Source organism: Drosophila montana, unplaced genomic scaffold (genome assembly GCF_035044405.1).
Source record: "Drosophila montana isolate Dmon_TW-CO22-7 unplaced genomic scaffold, ASM3504440v1 contig_3200_1, whole genome shotgun sequence".
Classification (NCBI taxonomy): domain Eukaryota; kingdom Metazoa; phylum Arthropoda; class Insecta; order Diptera; family Drosophilidae; genus Drosophila; species Drosophila montana.
The window spans coordinates 8093123-8121109 of record NW_026998080.1 but is presented as its reverse complement, the minus strand read 5'-3'; the positions used below and the strand labels follow the sequence as shown (position 1 = coordinate 8121109).

General features: G+C 43.3%; 7 protein-coding genes across 10 annotated transcripts in view; 4 read left to right on the top strand and 3 right to left on the bottom strand.

Moving 5' to 3' along the window:
- Positions 1–39: 39 nt before the first annotated feature.
- Positions 40–10461, bottom strand: Ttd14 (TRPL translocation defect 14). Of its 4 annotated transcripts, XM_064687819.1 has the most exons (11): positions 9563–10452; positions 8453–8520; positions 8011–8048; positions 7379–7416; positions 6192–6323; positions 2507–2635; positions 2294–2430; positions 1383–1596; positions 994–1324; positions 746–930; positions 40–418 (listed from the first exon to the last, which is right to left on the bottom strand). In XM_064687819.1, exons 1-11 carry the CDS (start codon positions 9849–9851, stop codon positions 363–365), a joined length of 1617 nt encoding a protein of 538 aa, XP_064543889.1. In that variant the 5' UTR covers positions 9852–10452; the 3' UTR covers positions 40–362. The 4 variants fall into 4 exon arrangements, with proteins under 4 accessions (XP_064543889.1, XP_064543888.1, XP_064543891.1 ...); XM_064687818.1 differs by lacking the exon at positions 40–418 and having other exon boundaries at positions 431–930; positions 9563–10454; XM_064687821.1 differs by lacking the exons at positions 40–418; positions 6192–6323 and having other exon boundaries at positions 433–930.
- A 717-nt stretch (positions 10462–11178) lies between these two features.
- slim (scruin like at the midline) lies at positions 11179–16096 on the top strand. Its single transcript, XM_064687996.1, has 3 exons — positions 11179–12478; positions 14133–14684; positions 14754–16096. The coding sequence occupies exons 1-3, from the start codon at positions 11669–11671 to the stop codon at positions 15183–15185; spliced, it is 1794 nt and encodes a 597-aa protein (XP_064544066.1). The 5' UTR covers positions 11179–11668; the 3' UTR covers positions 15186–16096.
- A 551-nt stretch (positions 16097–16647) lies between these two features.
- Lamtor2 (Late endosomal/lysosomal adaptor, MAPK and MTOR activator 2) lies at positions 16648–17360 on the top strand. The gene is made up of 3 exons (XM_064688002.1): positions 16648–16809; positions 16865–17051; positions 17109–17360. Exons 1-3 carry the CDS (start codon positions 16742–16744, stop codon positions 17229–17231), a joined length of 378 nt encoding a protein of 125 aa, XP_064544072.1. The 5' UTR covers positions 16648–16741; the 3' UTR covers positions 17232–17360.
- On the bottom strand, positions 17324–21168 carry Prp19 (pre-mRNA processing factor 19). The gene is made up of 3 exons (XM_064687997.1): positions 21009–21168; positions 19593–20946; positions 17324–17618 (listed from the first exon to the last, which is right to left on the bottom strand). The coding sequence occupies exons 1-3, from the start codon at positions 21025–21027 to the stop codon at positions 17474–17476; spliced, it is 1518 nt and encodes a 505-aa protein (XP_064544067.1). The 5' UTR covers positions 21028–21168; the 3' UTR covers positions 17324–17473.
- LOC135432346 (uncharacterized) lies at positions 17707–19539 on the top strand. Its single transcript, XM_064688006.1, has 7 exons — positions 17707–17761; positions 17824–17900; positions 17961–18070; positions 18129–18756; positions 18823–18956; positions 19021–19261; positions 19322–19539. The coding sequence occupies exons 1-7, from the start codon at positions 17722–17724 to the stop codon at positions 19517–19519; spliced, it is 1428 nt and encodes a 475-aa protein (XP_064544076.1). The 5' UTR covers positions 17707–17721; the 3' UTR covers positions 19520–19539.
- A 45-nt stretch (positions 21169–21213) lies between the features above and the next one.
- The window catches only part of rswl (roswell), an 11431-nt gene continuing 4657 nt past the window's right edge, over positions 21214–27987 (top strand). The window contains exon 1 of the mRNA XM_064687998.1: positions 21214–22658. Within this exon, the coding sequence (XP_064544068.1) occupies positions 21310–22658 (1349 nt within the window). The 5' untranslated portion in view covers positions 21214–21309. The remainder of the gene's footprint in view (positions 22659–27987) is intronic.
- Dnaaf3 (Dynein axonemal assembly factor 3) lies at positions 22660–24653 on the bottom strand. Its single transcript, XM_064687995.1, has one exon. The coding sequence runs from the start codon at positions 24558–24560 to the stop codon at positions 22734–22736; it is 1827 nt and encodes a 608-aa protein (XP_064544065.1). The 5' UTR covers positions 24561–24653; the 3' UTR covers positions 22660–22733.

Sequence of the window (27987 nt, the reverse complement as noted above, 5' to 3'; positions counted from 1 at the left end):
GAGGTTTTTAATATAATGACCGAAAATCAGCAAAAAAAATTAAGTACAAACGAGCGTCATATATATATATTAATTATTTAATTTGCTGTAAAATTAAACTAGACATCAGCTACACAATAGTAACATCTCGGTTAAAGTACACAAATTTGGGTGCAAACGAAAAAATACAACAATTATACTAATTATTGAACAGAATTGTGGCCAACAAGTCTGCAGTATGCAGCTGTGTGTTGACCACAACTAATTTCAATTACACATTTAGTTTTTATATGCTGTATTTAGTTAGCCAGGTCAAATGTTGAGGCTGTGTGTAGGTGTGTGTGTGTGTGTATGTGTGTCAGAGAGAGATTCTACATTAACATCTAATGCCCATTGAGCACGGATGGGGTATGGGGTACTCCGCGTGTGGCTCCCTTAGCTACAAATTAAAAGAAAAGTACACAGATCAGGCCAAAATCAAAAGCCAAGATAATGAAGAAGGAGGAGGATAGGAGGAAAATTCGCAAATTCGACATGCGCTAAAAGCGTTTGGAAAATGAAGCATATTATGTACAGCAATTTAGAAAGCAACTATTCGACTACACAATCTTTGGCTTTGATGGCGCCAGCACCAGGTATGATGATATTGATGCATGCGGATGACGGGAGAAGCTGCCGCCTTAGTCGCTGTTCTCATCATACGGATGATAATGCCTCTCTGGCTGCGGAGGCGGCGGCGGCGGCGGTAGTGGCTGCTTCTGCTTACCATGGCTCGTCGGACGGCAGTACTTCTCGCTGGTACTCCAGTCCTCCTTGAGGGACAGATTGAACATTGAATAGTCCGGATCGCCGGTAACCTCCTTAACAATGTTCAAAAACTTGGGCATGCAGTTTTTCAGCGCATCGCCCGTTAGCGAGGAGTAGGTCTCCAATAGCACCAGTCCCTTGCAGCTGGAAAACATAAATGGATATAATTCAACTGCAGGCAGCGATTGGTTATCGACTAAAACCTACCGTGGATGACCCGGCTCCTTATAGATGTCCAGTTGGAAATATTGATTGTTAATCAGAAAGCAACGACGCGTCTTATAGATGGTATAGTGCGCATCATCGCATTGAGCTAGTAGGTTGATATAGTCGCGATGCGTTAGCTGTGTCTTCACCTCAATGCGGTTCTGGCCATGTATATTGGGACGCCGCTGGGTGTATATATAGCTCCAGTGATTCTTCTGACCGCGCTTGCGAAGACGCGCCTGCACCTTGGGGAAGGTGGACTGCAGATAATGATGCTCCACATCAAAGTCTTGGAAGGGCGGAAATTCGCTTTCAGGCGGCAGCGAGTCAACTAAAAATCGGAATATAAGTTGCAGATCAAGTAAATTAAGCAACCGGCAGGGACATACCCAAGTATTTAAGTTTCCTTGAAGTGGCCTGCAAACGATCGCCAATATCGATGCCCAGTTTTTGGCACACGGATTCAATCATGCGATTCATTTTGGTCTCAAAATCGGTGGAGTTATCAATGACATCGAAATAGGGATGACCCACCCAGGCAGCGGCCGATTTGTAGTCCAGCTCACGGGCCAGCTCTACGCCCTCAGAGCGGCAGGCGTGGTCCTGCAATAAGAACAAGAGATTAGGCATGTGTATGAAATACTCTCTAAAGCCGATCTAGATAAATTTATTAGTCAAATCTCAATTAATCGAGCGATAATATCAAAGGCTAAGGAACTGCCCCAAAGAAATTAAGCTTTAAAAGCACCTGAAAGCTTTAAGAGCTATTAATTGTTTAAAGTGAATCAAATTAAAGCTTGCAAAAAGCTTTATAAGCTTTAAGTTCGGCTCTGTCTTTAAACAATTGCTACAAGAACAAGGTTTAATGCAACTTTCCACTTAAAGCTAAAGTCCATTAAAGTTAGCCCACAACTAAAAAGCTTTCGAGCTGCATTGAGCGATAATATCATAGAAAAGCCCCGATTACAGGAAGCTTGAAAAGCACCTGAAATCTTTAAGAGCTAAAAATCTTATGAGTGAAGCTTGCGAAAAGCTTTGAGCTGCAACTTATGCTCTGCCTTTAAACAATTGATATTTATATTAAGTACAAGGTGTAATGCAACTTTCCACTTAAAGCTAAAGCCCATTAAATTTAGCCCACAACTAAAAAGCTTTCGAGCAGCTGTAAGCATTGATTGCATTGATCGGGTACCTGATAAATGCGCTTTCTTTTCTTTGTTTTTTTTTGTATATGTACAAAAGTTTGCCCAAAGTTAAAAGAGGGTAATTGGAATGAATGGAGCGCAAATGCAGGACTCACCTCTGTGGAGTAGAAATCCTCGGCACCATTTGCGGCCGATACCAAGTGTAGAATTTGATTATAGCGATTGTCGCGCATCTCCACGGGATTCCATTTGTTGGCCGCCATCATTTTCTCCCACTTGTCCTTCGATATATCTGGAATAAACAATCCAAGCTCAGTTTTATTTTTTGTGGCTGAGAGAGGGCGGCGGACAAGAGTTACTCCACTTACATGCGCTGGCATCCATGACGCCGCGATCGCAGATGATGAGGACGTTGCGGGTGTTCGAGTTGCCCAGCTCGAAATATGTGTTCTCGATTTGCACCATTGTGCGTATCAGATTTTCCTGAAACTTATAAGCTACAAAACACCATTGGAGATTATTCAAAGTACATTGGAGGAATAGAATTGTTATTTGGATATATCAAATTAAGAAAATACAATTGCAAGCAAATTCTTTGTAGGAAATATGACACAGGATTTGTATGCCGCGGGCAGACTTCTTCTATATATGTACGTATGTATGGAGTAGGGAGGAGGGAGGAGGGAGTAGGGAGTAGGGAGTAGGGAGAAGGGAGGCTAACGAATCGAGTAATATGAGCTGTGACGATGGCCTGCAACCAATTGAGTGGCAATTGAATGAATTCGATGAGCAATAAATAACAAAATGCTCAACTGTGGCGATGATAACGATTAAATATATTTATTCAAATATAATATGAACAGACTAATTGAGTGTGCATAATAAATGTATGTGTGTCAATATACACACACACACACGCAAAGTTCAATCCCCTCGCCCTGAACAAAAAAAAAATACAACTGACTCAGATTCGTCCAATGCCAAACCACACACAAGGCCTTGCAGCTGTTTCTAAACAACTGGACCGTGCTGTCTGCTTGTGTGCGAGTGTGTGTGTGTGTGTGTGTGTGTGTTATGCGATCATCGTGCGATTATTCATATATTGTACAATATTCATAAATACTACTAAGTATAAGCAAAAACTTAGTATCGGTCTAATCAATTCCATCCAACAGCTGTTCAAATAATCAGGGAATTTCTCTATAGAGCTACGCCTTACGAGTTTGTTTGGGTATTACGCGTATTTGCAAATTGTGTTTTTTTCCATTATAAGAAATACAGTTCAGTTTGGCGTTGAAAACTGAAAATGCATAAAATGTGACGGAAACTAAGTGAATTCGTCATCCGACAAAAATTGCTAATATTACAGTCGAGAGCAATCACAAACGTGACCTTGAAAAAAAAAAACAATAGAGTACAGTAAATTACGATAAGTGAACGCACACACACACACACGCACACATCTACATGTTTACTGCTTCTTACGGCATTGCATACCCTTAGCGTGGGTATTCTAATTTTCCCAAAAGCTGTGTAACATGTGCGGAAGAAAACATTATCTATAAATGTTGTTGATCAGGATGAGGCACTAAATCAACAACAACAAAAATCTATAATAGAAAAATAACCTTTTTTATCGCACAATGTTTCTATAGATAAGATCAGAAGTGTATATTTTGTTTTACGAGAGGGTATTATATCATCGGTAAGCCGATAATTTATTTTTATTTGTTGCCTAATACATTTCCCTTAAGTGATAAAGAAAAGGCACCAAAGTGCTTATAGGCGAGACAGCAACCCTCTCAGCCTATGGCCAGGGGGGCTGTACCCCCGCGTCGGTTTTTTTTCTCACACCCCTTCCTCGTGCGCCCCTCCCTCGCCCACCTATGCAGACACTTGTTGGGGTCTCGTGTGCATTGACAATGAGAACTTGTTGTTGCATTGAACTTGAACTTAGAGCGCATCATGCAACGAAACGAAACGAATGGAATTGATCGATTACACAGGCGCATGGAATCTGGAATGGGGAAACGGCATGGCATGGAATGGCGGAATGGCGGAATGGTGGAATGACGAATGTGGGTGGTCTTTTGGGCGATTTGTACGTCAATAGTGTGCGAGTAAGTTTTCGTTGCCTGCCTTTCGTTTGTGTATGGTTTGTTTTGGCTAATTGAATTAGCAGGCGGTGATATAAGCAACTGATGCAAAAGCCAAATACAGATGGTAATACTCATAGATACACACACACACATTTAGCTAGGCATGTTTCTGGGAATATCTATTCAATGTGTAATATTGCGCCGCACAAATATGGCAAAAGTCTATTCTAAGTTTCTGGGTGGAAACAAGTTCTTGGCGCTACATAAATAATTATATAATTAGTTGGTTACATTTGCATAAACTTAAAGAGCGAATGCAAATTTCATGGCTAACGCAAAGAAAATTGAAAACAGAACAAGAACAAAACAACATGATAAACAAATTCATTAGGCTATCAACTTAAATGAAATCAATAAAAATGGCACAGCAAAACAATAGGCAAACAACAATGAGACACTTTCTGCCCGGCAATAACTAGAAGTATCTGAATCTGTAGCTGGTTCTCAAATAAAACGCAGTCGGGCTTAATCAATATGACGACTAAACGGATTGATTAACGCCAAACTGCGAAGAGTAATGCGCACATTGTGACCATTTTATGGCGGATATGGATGGATTGCCAGATTGACAGAGATGAAACGTTGCATGAATGGGACACAGATACAAATAGATGCGAGATGGTTTTTTTTTTGGCACGTGACGCCGCCAGCGCGAGGTACATACATATACCAAATTCCATTAGGGCAGGCAGACAGACATGTACATAATATACATACGTAAAAGTAATTTCGCTTTTCGCGAATGAAAATTGCTGCGCCACTGGGAAATCGGTCAGGTGGCCAGTATATCATATAATGGACGCAATCAATAGCCGCTCGTCGAGCTCTATAATCTATTTTTGGCATTTAACTATTGGCAATTAGAGTTAATCAATTGTGCTTCAAAATGCAGTAATTATTTGTTTGATAAAAGTGCGCTGTGTACTTGGATATATGTATATAGACATTTTACAGCTCTGACGCTGTTAATGTTTACATAACAGCTGACTGTTAACTGTCAGCTAATTAACAGCATGTACAGCTGTAAGTGACAGCGCGTCGCTATTTAAGTTAAATATTGAAGATTTTGAACTCCAGTTCTTGCTGTTCTTGAAATGTTGGCTATAAAAACCATATCAATATCTAACTCCCTTAATCTTGGGCACGTGCTGGTCAGCAGCTAAAACTGGCCAATGTGACTTAGTCGATATACATACAAATACTATACTATATGTACATACAAATCCGTCGACTAGCTGTGCGGCTAAATATAAATGGCCTATTTTAATTCGCACATACGTTAGACTTTTTCACAAAAACTGCAAATGTGTCTAAGGCGAGAAAAGCAACACATATATAGCATATATATTTATATTTATATAGATAGCGATATAAATGATATTAGAGATCAGACTAGAGTTTTGTTAGTGGACAAGGCACGAAAGTCAGCATAGAAATACAAAAAATAACAATAAACATAAAAAACGCAAAAGCTAAGGGAATATAAACTCTTTCAGACATATACACAAGCATACGATATGATCTGTACACATAGAGCTGATGAGAATGTTTACATAAGCGCAATTTGTTAGGAGATAAACTAGAAAATAAACAAATAAAAAGTGGAGGCAAAAAATGTCAACTCATCAGCTCGAGGCAGACGGAGGAGACGGCGACGGAGACGGTTGACAAATGCAAACAACACACAAGAAGAGATCGCGCAGGTGATACGCAACAGGTGATATGAAGGATATAAAGACAACGATCTGTTTAAGATTGTGCCGTTGCCTATCACGCACACACACACGCACACACACAGTAACACTTGAGATATATAGAGAGTATATGGAAGATCTTAAGAAAATGGTTGGCAATCAATTTGGTTCGTTGTCTGCACGTGGGCACAAACACTCACCTTCGCTGCCATTCGGCTTGGAGGCAGCCTGGGCCAGGCAACGTGGACAGGATGCGGTCAGATCGATGATACTGTGCTCCGGTGCGGCAAATGGCAGATCTTTGTAAACGAACGTGCTTGGCGTGGGCGGGTCTGTGTGTGGGCGGGTTTCGGTTTTGGTTTTGGTTTCGGTTTGGTTTATCAATCAATCGCAATATCAATCATAATACTAATATCAAAAACTGAATATAATCTAGACAGAAGTGAAGACCACTTTATGAATGCCATATCAATTGAGACTCGTGACCGAACGAACTGCAGAATTTTGTTGGCTTATATTTTTTATTTATAAGTACCATATAAGACTGATGGAAAGGTACTTTTTTGTTTTCTTTGTCTTTGTGGCACGTAGCTATAAAAAGAGGCGCATTACGGGTTTAAGTACACAATTGACAAATTAGTTTTGGCAATTGTTAAATGGAAATTGAGTTGAGTCACGCAATTCTTAAGTCAAGGATCCACGCGCATTAGTTATGGCATTTTTAAGGTTTATATAGGTACATATATATATATATACATTTGTTGTTAAACGCGCAAGCGAATTACATAAATGAACCTTCATTGAAGACCTGACATTCAAATAAAGGGAGGCGAGACACGCCCACTAAAGCGTTTATATACATTCGAGAGACAAGGCATCCATAGACTATATACTATCTGGCAGCCGAGATAGTCAATGTAGCTATTCAAAATACGCAGACAACAGTTTGCCTCTTTGTGGGCGGAGGGATATCTATATATACATATATGCATATATACATATATGTAGAGCTTATAGTATATACTCTATGTAAATGCTGTTCAGTTTGCTCGCAAGTAAATATTTTGTTTTATTTTCGTACCGAGAAAATGCCACGACGAACTTGACAGTGCGCAGATTGAAGATTGAAATTCCCCTAGAAAATACTAGACATTGGCAAATCATGGGAACTCATTATGAAATAGCAAAAATCCCTATCAGTAGACCCGACCAAAAAAGCACTTGACTAAACTAAATAACTACCACTAAAACTAAATTCAATGATGGATAGTCTATGTTGGGGGAGATTTATGGGAAAATGCTTGCAAAAGTAAGTTTTCTTTTCTTCTCTCTCTCTCTCTCTTTCTCTCTTCCTCATCTACATCTATTTAAGCAGTTCAGAACTTACCCTCATCCTCGGTCAGATCAGAGAACTTGACGCCACCGCTAGAGTTTTTGTTTTTTTTTTTTTGAGAGGGAGAAATAGAAGAGGTATAGAAATCAGAATTAAAACAAACGCTCTTTAAATGCCTTTCAGGAGGCACTACGCACAAGCTACATTTAAATTATTTGCTTGGATTTATCAAAAGATAAGTTTTAAAAAGTTTTATTTTTTTTGTAATTCTTTTCGTTTTTTTTTATCGAGTGTGAATTGAGAGAAAAAGTGAACTGTACAGATATGCACAGAAATATATATTATATAGTATATTATGGCAAGGCAAATATTGTTAAAGAACGCAATCAAACTCAAATCGTTTTCTTGAATGCCGCACAAACAAATTGGCACAAAACATTGTTTGCAGCAAACGTAGCGAGCCAAAGCTAAGGGCATAGCCCAGACAGGCCACAGCCACGGGCATAAATATATGTCCAGGTATGAGATATTGCGTGCTGAATGCTTGTCTGGCTATCTCACTTTGGCTGGCTGTGTTCTTTTATTTGACTTTATCTTTTCTTTTCTTTTTTCTAGTTTTTCAATTTTTCTATTTTTTTTTTTTTTTTGTTTCGTTTGTGTTGATTGATGTGTTTTAAGGCATTTACCTGAGTAGTACAGTGGCCGTTTCAGGCACGCGGAATACCTGAAAATATTTAACATGCTCATTGCTTTGTTTCGAGTTGCGATTTGTTTTTTTTTGGGATAAGTTTGTTGTTGCATTTTTTTTATTGTTTTTTTTTTATTTTGTTTGTTTTTTGCGATGGCTACAGCATTATTGATTGATTCGAAGTGCGTGCCACGTAGCAGCAAAAACAGCATGACAACAAAACACATGGATCTATATACAGATACATATATGTACATATATACCATCGGACAGTACTTACAACTGTCACAGGCCAGCAAGGATAACAACAAACAGCCAACATATGTGTGTCAGCTGTTGAATGTCGAAGCCTTAGAGCCTAACAACCAAGCCCAGTTAAAAGTTGCCCCAAAAATGGCACCCAAATAAATCAATTACTTAATGATATAGCTGACACTCACCTTCCAGCCCAGATTCTCAAAGAAGGTGCACAGGCGACTCTGGCCAGTTGTCTTGCCGCCGCAGGGACCTGCAAAATGCAAAAATTCAAATTATTTCAATTATTTTTGGGTTTTGAGTTAAGTGAATTCATCAGACATTAGGGGCATGCCCCTGACTGTGCCAGGCTCTCAGACAATTGCTGCAACTGTCGTTTGTGCAGCGATGAGGAAATGAAATGCTCTAAATTGATTTGAATTAACAGAGTTTATGTGTCGCTATCGATTGCTTGCCAGTTGAACTATTTGACGTGCTGCAACTGCATTCCATGTATCTTCTAAAATTATCTATCAATATTGGAAAGACTGCAGCAATGTTTGGCAATGCTGCAAGTTCCAGTATTGTTAACATTAACATTAACATTTACATTAACAGGGCTTAAGCTTATGTTGCTTTGTGCTGCGTTTACATTATCTTGCAGATAATGTATCTTCTATCGCCTAGATTAATTGATCACATTCGTATATTCATAAACAGTAGAAATCAGCTCCGGCGCCATTTTTATCTGTATCAATGAGCTAGTTGTTCTTATCAGTCGTTCGTCGTGTGATTAGAAAAAAGGAAATAGAGGATGATAACAGAGCGAGGCCAAATTTATATGTCTATAAAAATAAGTAACATCCATATGTATGAATGTTAGTATGTATAATCAGAACTTTAATTCGAACCAAATTAATTGATTGCTGGCCACGCGTTAGTTTTAATAACTTCTGCTGGTGGCAAAATTAAAATTTTCAAACTGGTATTTTCATTTTCATTCTTTCTTTTGGCGCGCTTTTGTGACGTAAATATGTAAAGTCTGAAAATACCGGTAAGGCGAACAGAAGCTGGAACTAGTTTATTAACCGGACGATTTAATTAACATATCAAAAAGTAAAACCGCGTAATTGAAATTATGCTTTTGGCATGGGTAGCTGCGCGGGCGAAACGGAACTATTCCAACGCGGAGGAGGAGGAGGAAGCGGGCGACTTTTTCAGGGTCCTGGCGACCTTGACATGCTTCGAGAGCATACACACAGCGTAAACAAATAGATACAGAATAATGGAAAAAAAGGTTTTGGGAATCAACTTACCGCCAGTGAGTACAATTTTATAGACCCGAACCTCCTTGATGGGCTCGGAGCTCTTTAGTTTCAGGCTGGCATTCATGGCATCTGATTTAGCCAAGGTAGCCCGTTTGTTATCCACTTGATGCTGATGCTGTACTGCAGCAGTTTTCTTTTTTTTGGTTGAATTTTGATTTGAATCTGAATTTGAGTTCGTGCTCGGCTGCATTTTCGTCCCGACAATCAGCACCGACTGTTGCCCGTTGCTGGTCGGGACCAGGGCAGGTGCCATTAGTTGGTCGGCTGTTGTTGCCATGGTTAAAGCGCAACAGCAACAGCTGTTCCCGAAGTCTCAGATATGAATCCTTGCGCCTTGCACACTGTACTTTTCACTCTGCGCTCTCTCCAATATGACGTAGTGCACGTGCGGCTTTTAGGTTATAATTGCTCGACTTGAGGTCTCTCGTTGACTGCAAAATCGTCGCAAATGATAATACGTACACATTTTCAAAATATATGTGAAGCAGTTGCGTTGTTTTTATTGCCAGCTTCTTTTGGGTATAGTTCTATTACCGCTGTTTCTCGATGACAGTTATAACTCCTTGAAATATTGTGCGCTATTTAGTTGGATGGACGTTCATAATGGTTCTGAAACGCGCGCAGGAACACATTAAAGAACATTTATCGCCAATATTTCAACGGTTGATACTAAGAGATTTGACTTGGATAAAAAACACCCAACGGCGTCCCGGTCAACAGTAGAGGGATTGTTATATACCACATCCGAGTTTATTAATATCAAAGTTTATGAGTTTTATAATAGAACATCATCTTGCACGTTTTGAATTAAAAGCAAAACTGACGAGACCCACTTGCACAGCGCACACTTTATACATGACACTACGTAACTAAGTGAGTGAAGCAACACGAGCGTATTAAACAACCCTACTTCAATTTCAGATGTTCTGTTAAATAACAGAATTTTGCCTCTGCAGTCTGTAACTGTAATAAAATGTTGCAATCGTTATCGTTGTTTTTGTTTTGCACACAAATGAAACGATTAGTCCAATTAGTTTCCTTAACTAGTTTTCAAATCGTTTTAAAAACCGCGGGCTATGATAAATCTCAAATCCGACGGATAAATTGTTATTAATTGAAGTGATTTTACGAGTGCACTTATCGATATATATATTTGGCAAGAGACTTAATTGGCCTTAAACAAACAAGTACGAAAAATAAATAACAAACAAAAATTAAAATATATAAAAAAGCGGCTACTCTGGTATTTTTAAACTTATTATTTTTATTTTTATTAGTACCGGTACTTAAAAGTACTGGTACTTTATTGTATCAGCTTATAAATATAAATTTAATTGCATCCGTAATATATACATAAGACTTAGAAGGAGCAATTAATATAAGTAGAACAAACTTAGTTTTAATAAATATTTTATTTATTAAGTACTCTTCTTAACAGTGTGCTACCAGATCATGCAGTAAATAACATTGTGTCAACAGACCATTTAGCATTCAACATCAAGTTGGCAGCTTTTGGTATTTCTGTCAAATATTAGTATTTTTTGTGGGCAAATTTAGAACGCAATCTCTTTTTGTCATATTTCGCATTTTATTGTGTTATTTGAACTGCAGCTGCAATGATGTGTGTGCGCGGTGCTTAAGTGGAATCATATGTGCAATAATAATATTAAAAACAAAACAAATACAATAAGCTAAAATATAAACATTATCAGCCAGATTTGTATAAGACTATTACAAATATTTAGCTAAAAGTTGTTTCTGTGCTTAGTGCGTAAATTTTCCAACATTCACAATCTCATAGTACATACAAACATACCTACATATACATAACGTAACATGTGTGAGCGCGAGTGAGAGCAAAACGTCAACATGACAGCAACAACAATAGCAACAGCAGAGTAAAAGAGAGAGCCCCCAGCCAGCTGTGCAGGTCGTCGTGGTCGATTTCTGTTTTTAGGCTCCCCCAATAAGGAACAAAATTTTTCAGTCAAAATTTTGTTATTTACATTGAGCTGCGGCTAAATCGAGTGTCACAGAATAAATATTATCAAAAAATTGTTCGTTATTGAATTGAAGGTTGTACTACGAATTGTTATGCACATATTCAATCTTTACAAACTCAAGTGCATCATTTTACACAAACTGCGTCACACTTGGACATTCGTTGTAATTGTCGCCAAGCTACTCGATAATTGGTATCGCAGAGCGATCAATCACCAGGAGCAGCTCCCACATAATAATAACAACAACAACAATAACAACGTAATGGAACAAGAAGTGCAAGATGAGGCGGCAGCGGCTCCAGAGGGTCCGGAGGCAATTGCCAATGCAATTATTGCGGACGAGCCAATGGATGCCAGCGATGTGGAGAACGAAGATGCTGATGATGAAATCGATATCGATGAAGACGACGGTGACGTCGATGACGATGATAATGATCTAAGTGATGAAGATGAATCCGATCCCGAACTGGAGGAAATGTATTCGGATAACGATTGGACAACATCTAACGATGAAAGCGAAATGTCCACAACCATATCGAATGTGGGCCTAGGACCCATAGAGCCACTCATACCGCAACCAGCCCGACCCATGTACAGCTTCCAGCCAGCACGTCTGATCAAGTGTCAGTTCAAGGACAAGCATTGCATTGGTGGCTTCCCACTTGGACGCAGTGGTCATCGCATTATTGCCTCCAAATCGCATCTCTATTCGCTCGGTGGCTATAATCCGCGCAGTGCGCTGACTGCCGCCAGACGCGGCAGGTGTCTGCTCTTCCAGGAGCTCTGGAGCTACAATTTCGCCACAAATCATTGGTCGCTGGAGCTGAACGCGGACAATGCCAGCAATATGCCCACAGAGCTGGCCTCCAATGCGCTTGCCATTCACAATGATGTGCTGATTGTGAGTATTGAATATGAATATATTTGTCATGAAGAAGAATGCTCCAGTTGCGGCTGCCCGACTAGCATATACCCTGTCCTCCATTACACATACATTCGCAGATTACTAATGCATAGCTGCAAATGACAGTTTTCCCGTGTACATAGGATAGAAAAATTGTGTGTGTGTGTGTGTGTGTGTGTCTGTGTGTGCATTTGTAAAAATAACAACACAACTGTTGTTGGAGGTGGCATACGCCCCCGCACATCGCCGCTCTGCCCTGTCGCCCACTCGAAACTCGTTTGCCTTAGCACAAAGCAAACGGCAAAACATAATCGTAATCGTAATCGTTATCGTGCGACATAATTTGCATTCGTCGCATCGCTGGGCGCTGATCAACGTCAGCGTTGCCGTTGGCGTCAGCGCCAGCGTCAGCCTGGGCTCAATGCCACGCCCGACACACAACTATACACGTTGCCAGTCGCTGTCTGCCCTGCTCGCTTTTGCTTTTCCGCCCTTGCTTTGTTTATGCATTCTAAACATTCGAGGCCCCCAAATCCAACAACAACAACAACAGAAAATCATCATAAAAGCCAAACAGCTGCGCGCTGTCCGCAGCTTATGCTGCTATCTCTTTTATGCGCATGCCCAGCGACAGCAGCTCATCCCTCTTGGAAACTACGCAGTTGTTGTTTATGCTGCTGCTGCCGCATGCAACAACTTGTTTGCCAGGTTTTCCACATAACAACACCAACCCCCACACCCCCTTTTGTTTTCTTGAAAAGCCCAAAACATTGTCCCCACTCTATGAAGTTGTAGGCTTGCGCGCGCTTTTTCTTTTGACGTTGTGGCTCGAGTTTTTTTTTCTGTTTATATTTGTGTGGCTATGGCGTCTGATTGTCTTCGGTGGCTTTTACTAGATTGACCGTATAATTTGGCTGGCATCCCCACAACATTCACCCGGGCTGGCGCATTTAAGTGGCCCAAATTGAATATTTGCTGCGCAGAAACTCTGGCGACTTTTAAGCAGCCAATAAAAAAGAGAAGGTCTCAGCATGTGCTACATATTTCAATTGCTGCCCAAAAGGAAAATGGAAAATGTAGAGCGCAAAAATCGACATACATATGTAGATGAATACGTCTCCAAGTTCAAGAAACTTGAAAGTCACAGCTCATTGCTATAAAAATCACAGTTTTAGATTCACGAATTCCCTAATTCCCTGATAAAAATGGGCATTATAATGTTGATTTTCAGATTAATTAAACTCCTTTTGTTCAGCATTTTTCTAGCAGCCTAGCCAGAAATCGAGTGTGAGCCCTTGCTGAAGACTTTTCGACTTATGCTGGTTGCACAGCACAATTAGTTTTAATTAGAAAGTTAATCATAAAACATGAGCAGACCCGCTTTCTACCGATATCTCAGTAGCCTAAGTACGCCCCGATCCACATACATACACACACACACACTCAGGCACGCGAGAGCATAAAGATACATTCATGTAGTACACACTGCATACAGATGTTGCCGCTTATCGCAGACTCTTCGCTGAGCTGTTGATAAGGAGGGGGCATCGTTGGCTTCTTTGTTGGCTGCGCATCACCTAATTGAATGCAGCGGCAGACGCGTGCCCTCTACTCGCATCCGCTCATCAAGTAATTTCTCTTCTGCTTGCAGTCGCATGGCGGCACTGGCTATCCCTTTGGAGAGTCGTGCTCGAACGATTGCTACGTGTACCGCACAGGCGATGGCAATGCCGGCGTGGAGCGCTTAAAGGTTAGTGGGGATTTGCCGACAGCTCAGTACGGACCGGGCATTGTCATACACAAGCATTATTTGTACACTATTGGCGGCACGACGGGATTCGATTACTCGTGCGATGTGTACCGCTTGGACTTGCGCACCAAGGTCTGGGAGAACGTGTACATATGTCGGCCAGAGATGCGTGACGATCCGGAGGGACGCTATCGGCACGAGGTCGTCTACGATGGCAAACACATCTTTGTGCTCGGCGGCGGCACCTCAAACTCGGTGTACGATCTGCAGCGCATACCAGCCTACAATTTGGATGCAAATAGCTGGGATTATTTCGACACACAGCCGGATCGCAAGAGCGGGGCCTGGAGCCAGAACGACAAGGGCTATCCGAGGCCGCGCAAATGCTTCTCCTGTGTGCAGCATCAGTCCTCCAACGGCGACATCGAAGCTTTTATCACCGGTGGTCTGCAGGTGAGTCGCAAAGGCAATTTATTGCATTCCTTTCAAGCAACACTAATTCTGGCATATCTCTTCCGTTAGGGTGATTTCTCGACGTACTTTTCAGACATCTGGAAGCTGAATTTGCGGACCAAGCAGTGGTCCATCATACAGACGGCCAGCTTGCCACGTCCCTTGTACTTCCACTCGGCGGCACATTCGGACAATGGCTGCATGTATATCTTTGGCGGCATTGAGTACAACGATAAGGAGACATTGAAGCGCCGCAATGATCTCTACAAGATGTGGATGACCATACCAAAGCTAAGCGAAATATGCTGGGATGCTATCACCTATTACAATGATAATCTCGATCTGTACGATCGCCAGGCTCTGCTCAGTGTCGGTATACCCAAGAGCTTTACAGATCGTCTGCCCCCGCAGAGACCGGACGTCGTGAATGGGGACCCGAGCGCGTCTATAGTGACATCATTGTACTCAATTGCGAAACGCGCCCGATCCCAAATGCAATAATTGGCTAGCTTCATCAGCTTTGCATCCCAATCCCTGCCCAAAAATAAAGTTGTGAATTGAGAATGTGGCGTGAGTGATTGCCCCTGTGTTGGAGCTATGTTCGTTTTCGTTTAAATTGAAAAACAAAAAATCAAAAAAAAAAAACAAAAGAAAAGAAAAGAAAAGGAACAAAAACAGGACATTATTTAGTTTTTTGAGCGCGCGCTGTGATCGAATACGAAGGACATTTATATTTATACGTGTGTGTATTTTAATATTTCGTAGACTCGAATTGAAAGGCGAACATGTTTAGCATGTAAATAAGACGTAATTTAGTTTAGATAGCGGAACGACAGAAAGACAGGAGGCAATTAGTATGGAAACTATAAACAATAACAAAAGAACAGTCAGCGCACAACCCACGAGTCCGCAAACCGACACTCAAGTAACACCCATAGCTATAGCCATACGAATACTATAATACCAGTATATCCTTCCAAGTATTGCTCATTCCTCATACCCACGCACACCCCCCCCCCCCCCCCCTCCGTGCTGCACTTGCAGAATTTCAAGCACAGCCCCGACAAACTCCCGAAGGCTACACCAAACAATGTCATATAGAGGAAGTATGCGCCAGAGGCAGGTAGTTTGCGAGAACGTTTTCCCAGGTGTTCTCGCCAACTGCCCAATATAGAGATAAACATACATACTTCCAATGTATTTTTTTTGTCAAAGTGTACATAATATATAGATATAGTAATATTTAATTATTAATTTAAGTTTTGCGTCTTTATTGCGGCATCTTGGACGGCACTAAGCCGCTCCAGCCCAACATTAACACAAAGTTTGCTCGATATTATAATATATACATAATAGCCCAGGCTACAAATTTGGTTCATTCTAAGTTAATAAACGTTTTTAATGTAACAATATTTTGTTGGATATTGTCTATTGCGTCTTAAATCGCAACACTGTTACGCATTACCCCCTGCCTGGCGCCTATTACGCCGCTGCTGACCCAGTTCGTTGTGAAGTCGTCAATTCATAAATCCAGCACTGCATCGAGTCCGGAGTTTCAGAGCTGCGTCATGCGCATTGCAAATGCACCCCAGAAACTACGCAAATGGGAAAGCAGGTAAGCATTGGCATTTTTAGACTTTTCTTGGTGGTGGTTAATAACCCAAACTGTTGCTGCTGTCCTTCGTATTGAGTGCGCATTTTAAACTGCGTAAAAGGGCCATGACCTGGTTTATCTGGATATATTGCGTCATAATGCAGTCTTAAATGCATTTCAGTAGTATCAGCGTAACAGCAGGAAATTATGCCTTTAAACAGGTATACACATTGTAATCTGCTTATGACATTTATTTTTTGCTTAATCAAAATGTTCTTATATTTCAGTTAGTTTTGGAAAAAGGATTTTTAAAGCTGCGCATACTGTTAAACGAGGCGCCATTCTGTTAGCTGGGTAACAGTTCTGTTAACTGCACATATGTTGTGTCATCTTTCACGGTGAATGTCAAATCTGCTGGGGCGTACATTGTTTGTTGGTTTTATAAAAGATTTAAGTACACAAAATGCTAAAACCCAAAGCGCTTACTCAAGTTTTAAGCCAGGCAAACACGGGCGGAGTCGAGAATACCCTGTAAGTTCAAACCAGTCCACAGTACAGCAGACAAATAATTTTTTGTCCCTTGCAGTCTGCTTAGCCAGGAGGGCGCTCTGCTGGCCTATTCCGGCTATGGAGATAAGGATGCACGCATAACGGCAGCCATTGCCAGCAATATTTGGGCTGCCTACGAGAAACACGGCCGTAATGCGTTCCGCGAAGATCGTCTGACCTTTGTGCTAATTGACTGCGAGTGCGGGCATGTGGCCATCACACAGGTGGGTGGTTTTCTCCCTTTAGCTGGGAGTTTTATATGTATTGATTGACTCCTGCAGGTGGCCAGTGTGCTGTTGTGTCTGTATGCCAAGGAGCATGTCGGCTTGGGCATGCTAAAACAGAAGACCATGTCGTTGGCTGCGTATTTGGAGAGGCCGCTCAAGCAAATCTCTGCATCCTAACGAGCGAAAGAGCAATCATAGCCTCGGTTTCGATTAGTTTTAAGTGTAATTCCTGTTTTGTAGTTGATAAACATATAAAGTACGTTGATAGCTTTTGGATCGGAAATAAAGAAGAGTCTGGTTTATTTACGCAGAAATTGGTTTACGCACAAGAGCAGTTAAATATGTATACATATATTTATAAAATGTTGAACTTATTGCTAACTATGGATCGCCGTTTGCCTAAATTAAACAAGCCGCTTTTATTCGATGGCATACAGCTTCAAGGTGCGATCCATGCTGGTGGAGGCAATATACTGCGCATGCTTGCCAAACCGCACGCCGGTGGCCAGTGCCGTGTGGTCGTTGAATACCTTCAGATCCTGCCACTGCTTACACAAGTAAACCCTGTAAAATGTAAAAGAAAAGTGTAATCAATAAGCTTTTGCTGTGCCTAGCAACACGGTAAACAACCGCTCAAAATAATTTTGTTAGTGTGCTTGTTTGAATAATGAAAAGATTTAAAAGAAAAATTTACCGCAAATATGAAGGTAAGCTAAAAAAAAAACAATCATACATCTGTAGACAAGTAACTAATAGTTCTTTCTCACAGATTACATACGACCGCAGGACTATTTGGAACCGGACGCACCAAAACCCATCAACCTCTGTATTGATGATTTTAATGCGGTAAAAAAAAACTATTGAAGCATGTTTCATATAATTGGACTGATTCTTTTCCTATTACAGCGCGGCGAAGTTGCAAATCCGCGTGCGCCTTGCGTGGTAACCACCATAGATCCAGATTATATCAAGGATGCAGGTCGGCAGCGTCTGGCCAAAAAGTTTCGCATGAAAACGTCTGTTATCCACATATCTATCTAAGCTTTCGCAAAATTAATTCTTTTCCCTTTATAGTGATATATTACTGCTTCGTGAGATAACACGCAATAAGTTTATGTGCTACTCAACGCAGGAAATGTTTTTGGATAGAAAACGTGAAATGGAGCACCAGAACAAGCTGTACCAGGAGGCACAGGAGTTTCACAAGCTTGCCGATGATGCGCTGAAGCAAATGAAGGCAAACGAATTTAAGAAAATGCTAGAGGCGCAAGAAAATCTAAAGAAGCTCAAGGAGAATAAAGTGGCTGAGGAGCTCAACCAGGTGAAGCTGCAGCATCAGCGTGTGCTTATGGAGGTGCAGGAGATCTACGGGCGCTTTCAGTATTTGCTCAAGCTGATAAGCTACTTTGACGACACGTTGGAGCAGCAGTCAGAGCAGTTGGACAACAAGCTGACCATGCCCGAGCACATAATCAACATGGAGATCAGCGAACGACATCCGGCTGGCCTGGAGCAGGTGCAGCAGGTTAAGGAGTATATGGAGCATGTGGTTCGGCCGTATTTGGAGAAGCGTAATCATTTAAATGCTGATATTTGGATCAAGGGCTACGAGCGAAATCGCCTGAAGGTGTCCAACTACAACAAACGGTTCACACAGCTGGCGCTTCTCAATCACATTGTGTGCATACTCCATGACAAGGCGGTGAGTTTTTGGGTTTTCCTATTAGGCTTAAGTGTGCAGCACAGCTTTCTTTTCAATTGATTGCAGGAGAAGACACAAAAGCGAAATGCGAGTGCCGTGGTATTTCTCAAGGATCCAGAATTTCTGCAACGCCGCGTGGCTGCACTGCAGCAACGCGCCCACGAACTATTTGACGATTATGAGCAGTCTTACTGCAAGGAGTAAGTCTGAACTTAGAGAAAATGCAACAAATATTTAAAGCATATAAATTTGTTCTTTCTGCAGCAAACTGAGCTTCAAATTGAATAGCATTGTGCCCGTGATCCTGAAACAGCTGCAGAACAAGGTGCAACCGGCGCAACTGCCAAAGAAGGAAGCAGTTAAGACACCGCCACAAAAGTGCTCCAAGCAATGGCGTACACTGGAGGACATGCGCACGCCAGCGGCGCACACAACGAGCGCTATCTACAAGGACGAACAAGACACAACGCTGGCTAAAGTGGAGAAAATACAAACATTTGCATTGGTAAGTGACAGCTCCTTCCATATAGAAGTCATAGATCACACACGTTAACTTTTAATGCAGGAACTGCTTCGGAAACTAGATGCCATACCGCCGGCTGATCTGCGCCGACTTGAGCAGCGCGTGCGACGGCGCATGGCTAAGCAAACGGAGATGTCGCGCCGTGCGCTGGTCAAACAAAATAGGCTGCACAACTGGATGGAGCACTTTAAAAAGCATCATCGCCTGCAGCAGGCAGAGCGCAACAAGCATAAGGTTTAAACCCGGACTGCATCACATATTTCTCACAACGCTTAGACGTATAACAGGTATATATTAATAAAGTAAAGCTCACCTGACATCAGTGCCGGCAATGGCCAGATATGTGCCGCTCTGATCGAAGCACAGATCCTTGACCTCGTAGCCATCGTCTAGTTGTATGGTCTTGAAATTCTTTAGTTTGCGCAAATCCCACAGCTTTACGCACGCATCGTCCGCTGCAGTGGCCAGATAGTAACCGTTTTCGGAGAACGATATAGCCGAGATGGGGCCGGTATGACCAGGGAAATTGGCCACATTGCTCTGCTCCTTCAGATCCCAAATCTTTACTTGAGAATCAACTGTGCCAGTGCCAAAAATCAAACCATCCGGATGGAATTGAGCGGTTGTCAGGCCCACCTCAGCCGTGTCGATGACCTTCGTCAGCAGGCGTCCAGTGCGTATGTCCGAGAAGGCCCAGTGTTTGTCCGAAGATGTGGACAACAAGTAGTCGCCCGTAGGATGCAGCGAGAGTCCTGTGACGGGCCCCTCATGGCAGCGCAACAAGAGCTGCGTTTGCGATGTGGGCACATGCCAAATGCGTATGTTCATGTCTGGTGAGCCGGTGATGACAGTGTCCTCGTTGGGATGGTATATGACCTTGGTGATTTTCTTGGTATGGCCCTTCAGTATAGCCACCACTTGTTCCGTGTCCTTGTTGAATACAGTAGCATTTTTATCATTGCCACCAGTCAAAATCTTGCTGTGATCGGCGCTATTTATGTCCAGAGCCAGAATACCAGGCACCGATGCCGAGTGCAGGCCTGGACGCGAAGCCACCGTGAGGAAGTTCTTCACTTGATCTGGCGTGACCAGTTCCTCGGGCACCGTGCGTCCACGCTTCTTACGCTCCTGCGTCAGCACAGTGGCTTTGTCCTGCAGCTTCTGTATGACCTCAGCACTCATGCCGGCCTGCTCCATTTGGTGAGCACCACCAGCACCAGCTTCCGCAGCCAGTGCCGGCTCTGAAATCATCGATGGTGCATTCACTATGCCTGCTTGAGGCTTAAGCGTGGCCAGCGCCTCGCGTGCCGCCGTCAGCTCTTTCTTGAGACGCGCAATGACACGGCAGGCGGCATCATGTTGATAGAGCGCATGTGACAGCTCCTGACGAGTGGTCTGCAGCTGCTGGCGCTGGGTAAACGAGTGTATCATCAGCGCATCCCATTCGTCCTGCATGGTTTTCAGTGTCGCCGGTATGCTGGTGGCGCTGGGTGGCTTTGGCTTCACTACTGCTGGCGTTTTGATTTCGATGAGTTCCTCTTGCTTCAGCTCCTTGCCACAGATCGGATCGCAGCCGTTCTCCAGAATATACTTCTCAATGACGCGTCTTTCGAAAACGGCGCCCGAATACGGCGAGACCACAGGCGACTCGGGTACCTCGTTTGTAACTGAAAAAGTGTAAATTAATTGATAAAAAAAAGAATGTACACTCAAATTGGGAGCAACTTACGTGCACAAACCAAAGCCATCGCGACAAGTATTTAAACGTTTTCGGCCGATTAAAATACGTTTTATAACTTTTACACACGTTTTCCGAGAGAAACAAGCGCAAAAATTGTCGGCAAATGAAGCTTCTTACCAATTTGATATTCTCCACGCAACGCAAACGATTACACATATCGATAACGAACAATCGAACTCGTGGTGACTGGCAATTATAGTGCGGCCCATCAGCTGTTGCCATTATTTAAGTTACGCGTGCTTCAGTTTTCCCTTCAGCTCTGTATATTTTGTAAATTATTAATAGAAACATGCTGAAAAACCTAGTGCATTGGCGAGCAGGCAAATTCCTGCTAAATGGAGTCTCGACAGCTGGAGCGAAGCGCTGCTTATGTGCTCCATTTAAAACAGAGACACATGAAAGTGCCGCCCTGGGGGATGCAGAGCCGGCAATTAGGAAACATGTGAATCCCTTTGCACAAACCACAGCAACACCACTGCCAGATAATGGAGTAACTGAATCTAAAGAAGAACGCGATAAGAGGCTGAAGGTGTTGCAGCTGGAAGCAGACATAGCGCATCAGGAGGGACGCCGCGTGCCAGCCTTAGACTTCTTCAAGGAACACCACTGGGCGCACGTGCTGACACTTCCAACCAAATCGGCACGAATCAAATACTATGCATTTCTTTGGCAAATCGAAATGAAAAAAGAGTCGGAGCAACGGAAAAAGTTGCTGCGCGCCGAGGGCACCGAACGCCGCATAGCCGAGATGCGCAAGGAGCGTGAGGAGAACACACATATCATCTATGGACTGGCCCACACATCCATGTTCCTGCGCATCTACGACTCGACCATCAACCATTGGCAGAACAATCGGCTGACACGGGCCATGCAATTCGCGCCCAAAATTGTGCTCGACTGCTCCTACGATGCGCACATGACCAATCGGGAAGCCTCGTATGCCGCCAAGCAGTTAATGCTGTGCTTTGCCGAGAATCGTGCCCATGACGAGCCCTTCGATCTGCACTACTGCAATGCTAATTTCGGGGGGCGCTGCATGCAGAGTCTTGAGCGTTACATACCAACAATGCACAATCCCGAATTTCCCATGAATGTGCACAGCGAGTGCTTCACGAAGCTGTTTCCCAAGCAGCAATTGGTCTACCTGACGCCGCACTGTCGTGAGGATTTGGTCACGTACAATCCGGATGATATTTATATAGTGGGCGCCATGGTGGACACCGTGAACAATGAGCCCCTGTCACTGGCCAAGGCCAAGCGCTTGGGTCTGCGCATGGCACGCCTTCCCTTAGATCAGTACCTGCAATGGGGATCGGGCTCCGGCAAGTCGCTAACCCTTAACCAAATGATTACCATCATGCTGGACCTAAAGAAAACCGGTGACTGGAATGCGGCGCTGCAGCATGTGCCACGTCGCAAGATCATCGACCTGGGCGCGGAACAAGCGCAGGGTCGCCAAGCGCTCAATAGGCGCGCCAACAAGCTCAACGTGCGCATCGATCATCTGCTCAAGTACGAAAACAATCGATCCGAGTCCACGGCGTTTGCCACGCCCCAAAAGGTGCGCCAGCACAAGGAAGGGCTGGACTTTAATTTGGACAGCTGGGCAACGGGCAAAAAGAAAACGAGTCGAAACAAGTAAATATTTGAATTATTTAATAAACTTAGGATATTGTTAAAATTGAGACATGCCAAAAATTAACCATCGAGGGGCTATCCTGATTGAGCATCATGGTATTCACTTTCATCGGAGAGTACTTCCTGTTCCTGTTCAAGATCGTTTGAGGAATCTTCATATTTTTCATGAAACATCAGCTTTGTATCCGCCTCATTTGTAATTTCTTTGTTCAGGTCGCACTCTTCCCTTTGCTCAGTCTCATAATATTGCTGCTCCTGTTCGTCCTTCTCCTGATCTACCTGCTCTGTATTTTTATCCATTGGGGTTTCTTCAAAAACTTCCAATTGGGGTTCGTCATGAATCTCTGTCAGTTGTGCCGGCCATTTATTTGGGCTTGACTCCATTTGCTGCTCATCTTGAATCTCTTCTATCTGTATTTCTCGTTTATCGTTCACATAATCTCCCATCTCAGACAACTCAGCTTGCTTCACTTCCAACGGCTCCTCTGGAAACTCATCCACCGCATCTCCGGCTCCGTGTTGCGTCTTCTTATATTTCAGCTGCATATTCTTGGCATTGATCGCCTGATAGTTGATGCAGGGTCGCAGGCCCGCCTCCTTGAGCAATTCCTTGGCAGTGGTCTCGTATTTTTGTATGTGCTCACGGCGTTCCACGGTCAGCAGCTTCGTCTCCAGCACAAACAGCGCTTGTGCCCGCAGTGCGCCAAAGAACTCTTTGCTCAGGAAGCTGTAGTAGTTGTAGGCCACAAAGGCCACGTCGAAAAAGTCGTGCCAGCGTGGAGCGCCCTTTTGCAGCTCCATCATTTCCATGGGCGAGATGAAGTGCACCTGGACATTGGGCACTGGAATCCATGGCCTGTCGTAGCTCAGCTGCGTCTCGTTGGTGTCGCATTCGTTGTAGGTGAGCAGCGGGGTCATCAGCAGCTGCGTGGCGCCATAGCGCCGGGAGATGGTCTTGTCGTGCTCGTAGACAGTTTGCGTTTGCAGCTCGTGGAAGAGCTCGAGCAGATTGCGCTCGGTCACGTCTGTGGCACGAAAGTCGTTCTCGCCGTGCACCGAGTGATGCAGACGCTCCTCGGAGCTGCGCAGTCCAAAGCCACAAAAGGGACCCGTTTGTATGTCTCCCACGTAGCCACGATGCAGATAGGTGCGTCCATTGCGGACGAGGCCGGCGGCAAAGGTCTTGTTCGGTTTGCAGTGCTCGTATTCGGGGAAGACAAAGGCGACGCCGGATTCACGCCAGTAGCGATACTCCTGGGAGCAAATCTGCTGCGCCTCGCGATCCTTCAGCGTCATGCTTAGGTCCCAGTCAAAGGCGCCCTGCCTGTGATCGTATCGAGTGCCGAGCAGAGCGCGCACTCGCTGCTCCCAGTAGCTTTGTATGTCGTAGACCTGCTCCTGCGGCTGCCAGTAGCTGAAGGCCACTTCCAGGCCGTCGCGCTCCTTGTACTTGAGCGCCTCAATATTGAGCATGGGCGCCAGGCGCTGCAGCTGCTCCTCATCGCAGATCATGTTGAGCAGCGTGCGCGCCTTGGCGGCCACATAATGATGCGAGCTGGGACGCATCAGCGAGTTGCCATAGATGTCCATAAAGAGATGTGCCTTGCACACCAGACTAAACGAATCGGGCGGCTCCAGTGCCAAACCGAGCAGCAGCATATTCCTGGCCATAATCTCCACACAGGCGTCCAGCAGATAGATGTTCAGCTTGGGCTTCACGGCGTGCGTATAACGCTTGGCCAGCGTCTTGATCACATGTCGCGGATCGGCGCCGCCACAGATGAGCATATTGAGCGCCGCGGGCTGGCCCTCAGCCTCAGCTGCGCCCGGCTCATCGGGCAGCTTAAAGGCCTTGATGTACTCCTGGTACAAGTCCAGCGCCGAGCTGAGACCCCAAAACATTTTCTGCTCACTTTAAACGAAAACTACAACGAAAATTGTAGCTCTGATAGCTGCTACTGCTGCTGCCTCATTTGCTGCTGCTATTTATTTGATTGACAGCAGTTGCCTGGACGACTAGCTCCATTGGCCATCAAGCTGTTGCCTGGCAACGTCTTGGCATGTTTTGCATGGACACGCTGTGTCCTTTATTTGACACACCCTCATGCAGACGGCTACTATTACTTAGTCATCACATTTGTAACGCAGAAATGCAGACATATCAGTACCCATAAAGTCTATATATTTCTGATCAGTATGAGTCCATATTGGAGTCCATATAGCAATGTCCATCTGTCCCTTTGTCTGATTCTCTGCAAGCAATTCTCTCAGTTTGAAAGCTGGCATCGTAAAACTTTGCATAGCCTCGGCTTTCTGCTGCAGCCAACTTTTTTGTCATTCTCAATGTCTTGAACTAACAGGATCGAAATCCTATCAATATCGGACTATATATTATATAGCTGCCATAGGAACAATCAACCAAAATGAAGTTCTTGTATAGATACCTATTATTTATTTTTAAAGATTTCTTTGCCAAACTTGGCATCTACGTTGTATAATGCTTCCGGGCGAAACATATCTTGGCCAAACTAAACAATTACCAAACATCATAATGATGCTCTTGCAAAGAAGCCGTATATCGGAGGCACTTCCTAGTCAAGTACAAGGGTATTTGATGTTCGGCGTGTCGATGTTGAGCGATTCTTTCTTGTTTGCATTGCATTCGTTGTGTGGATTAGAAGAAGCGCGTTTCAGTCCAGAGCGGAAATTGGTTTTTGATATCTGCCTGCCTGCAGTCGAATGTGGAAGACAGCGACTTGGCCCAGCGGGTGGCTTCGACCATCCAGGATATGCTGAGATGCTGGCCATAATCGTAATCGCAATCGCAATCGCAATGCATTATTCAGCGCTCGGTTGGCTGCTTTTAGCTGATTGCCTGACTGTGACGCCAATTCCGGCGGGCAATGCACTTTTCGAGCAGCTTAAATAAAAACACATAACTGAAATGTGCGCGAGAATAACTACTTATTAAAATGATAAATAATATTGAGCGTACGACAGGCAACAGAATTGTCTTGTCTTGACTTTGTTCTTCGCCAAATTGAGTTGGCCGTAAAACTGATGTCAGCTATTTGCAGCTTTTTTGTTTGTCTCGCTTTCCCTAAGCGTATTCACGCTCTGGGACCAAAAAGCTTTTAATGCATTTTCCGCAAAATGTACACAGAGTAACGAAAATTATGCATGCCGTTTGGGAATGGGAATGGAAATGGGAAGGGGGGAACTCCCATGCCACAGCGATGGCTGGCCAAGTGGCTTACTTAATCTTCATTCTTCGCAGTTGGCTTTTGTGTAATCTGCTAGTAGTTTCTCTTTTTGGTTCAACTTTCGCTTGACAAAGCTCCAAAACTTCTTAATACATACTTATTGTTGGACCCAAAGTCCACAGACTGCAAACTTTTGGCAGCAGGTCGCCTTAATTGCGTGTGTCTCTCCTCGCGTCACATGCTGCGTATGCGTGATGTGAGCTGTAAGCAGAGAATTGTGCTGCCAATTGAGCTATTTTTCAGCTAAATTTGGCTAGGCAGAGATTTAGCTGGTTTTTTCAAGGCATCTCAGTTAGAGATGGGCGCAGGCCAACTCTTCAAAATACCCGACCAGGCCCAGTCGGTTACAAACCCCAAATATCATACTTAGTTTTATTTAACTATTCGTAACGACATCTCGAAATGTTAGGCGTAGCTATATCTCGGGCTTCATCGTGCCTTTTCGGGCATTTTCGTGCCTTGATTTTTCGTGCTTTTTGTATACATCTCGAAATCGCAGTAATATACTCAGATATTATGCGTAGCTATATCTCAAGCTTCATCGTGCCTTTTCGGTATTTTTCGTGCCTTGATTTTTCGTGCTTTTTGAATACACGCACGCGCCCATCTCTGATATCCAATGACAAGTACAGTTTATTGCCAACTGCAGCTCAGAGAGCCAATATAACTTTTTTCAACACTGCATTCAGCTACTTTTTTGAAGCGACAGCTAGCAACACTGGCTGTGAGCCTCGAGCTGCTTGCAGCATTGCTTCCGCCCGCCCCGCCTTGCCTCCTGCAGCTGTTTGAGAGCCGCTCGTGCGTCTAATGCGCAATCTAAGCACAAAATATATCTGCCAAATGCTGAACTCATGAGAATTTGCTAAAGCTGGCAGCATATTTCTGGCTCAAACAGTTTGCAGTTGGTTGTCGTTGTCGTTGTTGTCGTTGTTTCTGCGGCCAGATTGCTGTCTTTTGTCAGATAGTTGTTGTTGCTGCTCAATTAGTCAGTGTAATGGCAGCTGGCGGCATGGCCATGCACTTGATTTGACTGCGGTTCAATAAATACGAGCACAAAGCCGCACCGAATGCCATTCAAGCGGCACACAATTCATCACAGCATCAGTTTTCAATGAGTTTCCCTGGCAGCAGCACAACAGGACTCGGCATGCGGTTGGCTGGCCAAAACAAAAGTAATTAGAAGACTGCGCGCCCTGTGGCTGTGACTCGAAATGGCTTAAAAAGAATCCCAGACAATGGACGTTCAAAAAAAAAAGAGTGAAAAAATGGGTTAGTTAAGCGCTTGCGGCTGCCACGATTTATAAGCAAGGCCAGCCAAGTTTTTAAAGGGCATGCCAGAGCTTAGAAAAAGCCAACTTTCGGTTCTATTTAGTATACAGTGTACTTAATTCCACTTTAGAATTAATTGCAGACCAACGTGTAAAGGCTGCCAATGCTCAACAGAACTAAGGCTAAATGATATTCGCAGCAAAGTTTAGCTTTTGTTATGGCTGTTAAATTGTTTCACAAGTGGAATTATAAATACGCGTGAAAATGTTGCAGAATATATAAAAAGGTCGTCAGCCGAGTATAAATTAAAGCATGTCAAGGTATATCAATATTGAGAATACTTGATTTCATTTAGCAGTAAAAGCTTAGCTATAATTATTGTTGTTGAATTGATTCGCAGGTGAAATTATAGGCACGAGTGAAAATCTTGCAGAATTTCAAATATATATTCTTCTGTTTATCACAACGTTGGGCAATTGAACTAAGAACTACTGTTTATATTCACAACTCAAATCTAAGCTATACTTATTGCCGGGAAATTGTTCCACAAGTGGAATTAGAAATACGTGTGAAAGTGTTGAAGAATTTCAAAAAGGGTCTTCAACCCACTAAAAATTAAGCATGTCAAAGTCAAATTGAGTTGAGTAGAACTGATTTTATTCAGCAGTAAAAGCTAAACTATATATTTATTGCTGTGAAATTGTTTCACAAGTGGAATTAGTAATACGTGTGAAAGTGTTGCAGTATTTTAAAAAAGGTTGAGGAGGATTGAATTTATTCAGCAGTAAATGCTAAGC

What these genes read in the sequence shown, in the direction of transcription:
- Ttd14 (XM_064687818.1), bottom strand. Translation starts at nt 9,851, where the DNA reads ATGGCAACAACAGCCGACCAACTAATGGCACCTGCCCTGGTCCCGACC. An exon ending in TTGAGAATCTGGGCTGGAAG is followed by an intron (nt 8,049 to 8,452) that starts GTGAGTGTCAGC and finishes AAATATTTTCAG; the next exon opens with GTATTCCGCGTGCCTGAAAC. An exon ending in CGTCATGGATGCCAGCGCAT is followed by an intron (nt 2,431 to 2,506) that starts GTAAGTGGAGTA and finishes TGTTTATTCCAG; the next exon opens with ATATATCGAAGGACAAGTGG.
- slim (XM_064687996.1), top strand. Translation starts at nt 11,669, where the DNA reads ATGCACATATTCAATCTTTACAAACTCAAGTGCATCATTTTACACAAA. An exon ending in TTCACAATGATGTGCTGATT is followed by an intron (nt 12,479 to 14,132) that starts GTGAGTATTGAA and finishes TTCTGCTTGCAG; the next exon opens with TCGCATGGCGGCACTGGCTA. An exon ending in TTATCACCGGTGGTCTGCAG is followed by an intron (nt 14,685 to 14,753) that starts GTGAGTCGCAAA and finishes CTCTTCCGTTAG; the next exon opens with GGTGATTTCTCGACGTACTT.
- Lamtor2 (XM_064688002.1), top strand. Translation starts at nt 16,742, where the DNA reads ATGCTAAAACCCAAAGCGCTTACTCAAGTTTTAAGCCAGGCAAACACG. An exon ending in GGCGGAGTCGAGAATACCCT is followed by an intron (nt 16,810 to 16,864) that starts GTAAGTTCAAAC and finishes TGTCCCTTGCAG; the next exon opens with TCTGCTTAGCCAGGAGGGCG. An exon ending in GGCATGTGGCCATCACACAG is followed by an intron (nt 17,052 to 17,108) that starts GTGGGTGGTTTT and finishes TGACTCCTGCAG; the next exon opens with GTGGCCAGTGTGCTGTTGTG.
- LOC135432346 (XM_064688006.1), top strand. Translation starts at nt 17,722, where the DNA reads ATGAAAAGATTTAAAAGAAAAATTTACCGCAAATATGAAG. An exon ending in GTATTGATGATTTTAATGCG is followed by an intron (nt 17,901 to 17,960) that starts GTAAAAAAAAAC and finishes TTCCTATTACAG; the next exon opens with CGCGGCGAAGTTGCAAATCC. An exon ending in AAATACAAACATTTGCATTG is followed by an intron (nt 19,262 to 19,321) that starts GTAAGTGACAGC and finishes CTTTTAATGCAG; the next exon opens with GAACTGCTTCGGAAACTAGA.
- Prp19 (XM_064687997.1), bottom strand. An exon ending in ATTGCCGGCACTGATGTCAG is followed by an intron (nt 17,619 to 19,592) that starts GTGAGCTTTACT and finishes TACATTTTACAG; the next exon opens with GGTTTACTTGTGTAAGCAGT.
- Dnaaf3 (XM_064687995.1), bottom strand. Translation starts at nt 24,560, where the DNA reads ATGTTTTGGGGTCTCAGCTCGGCGCTGGACTTGTACCAGGAGTACATC.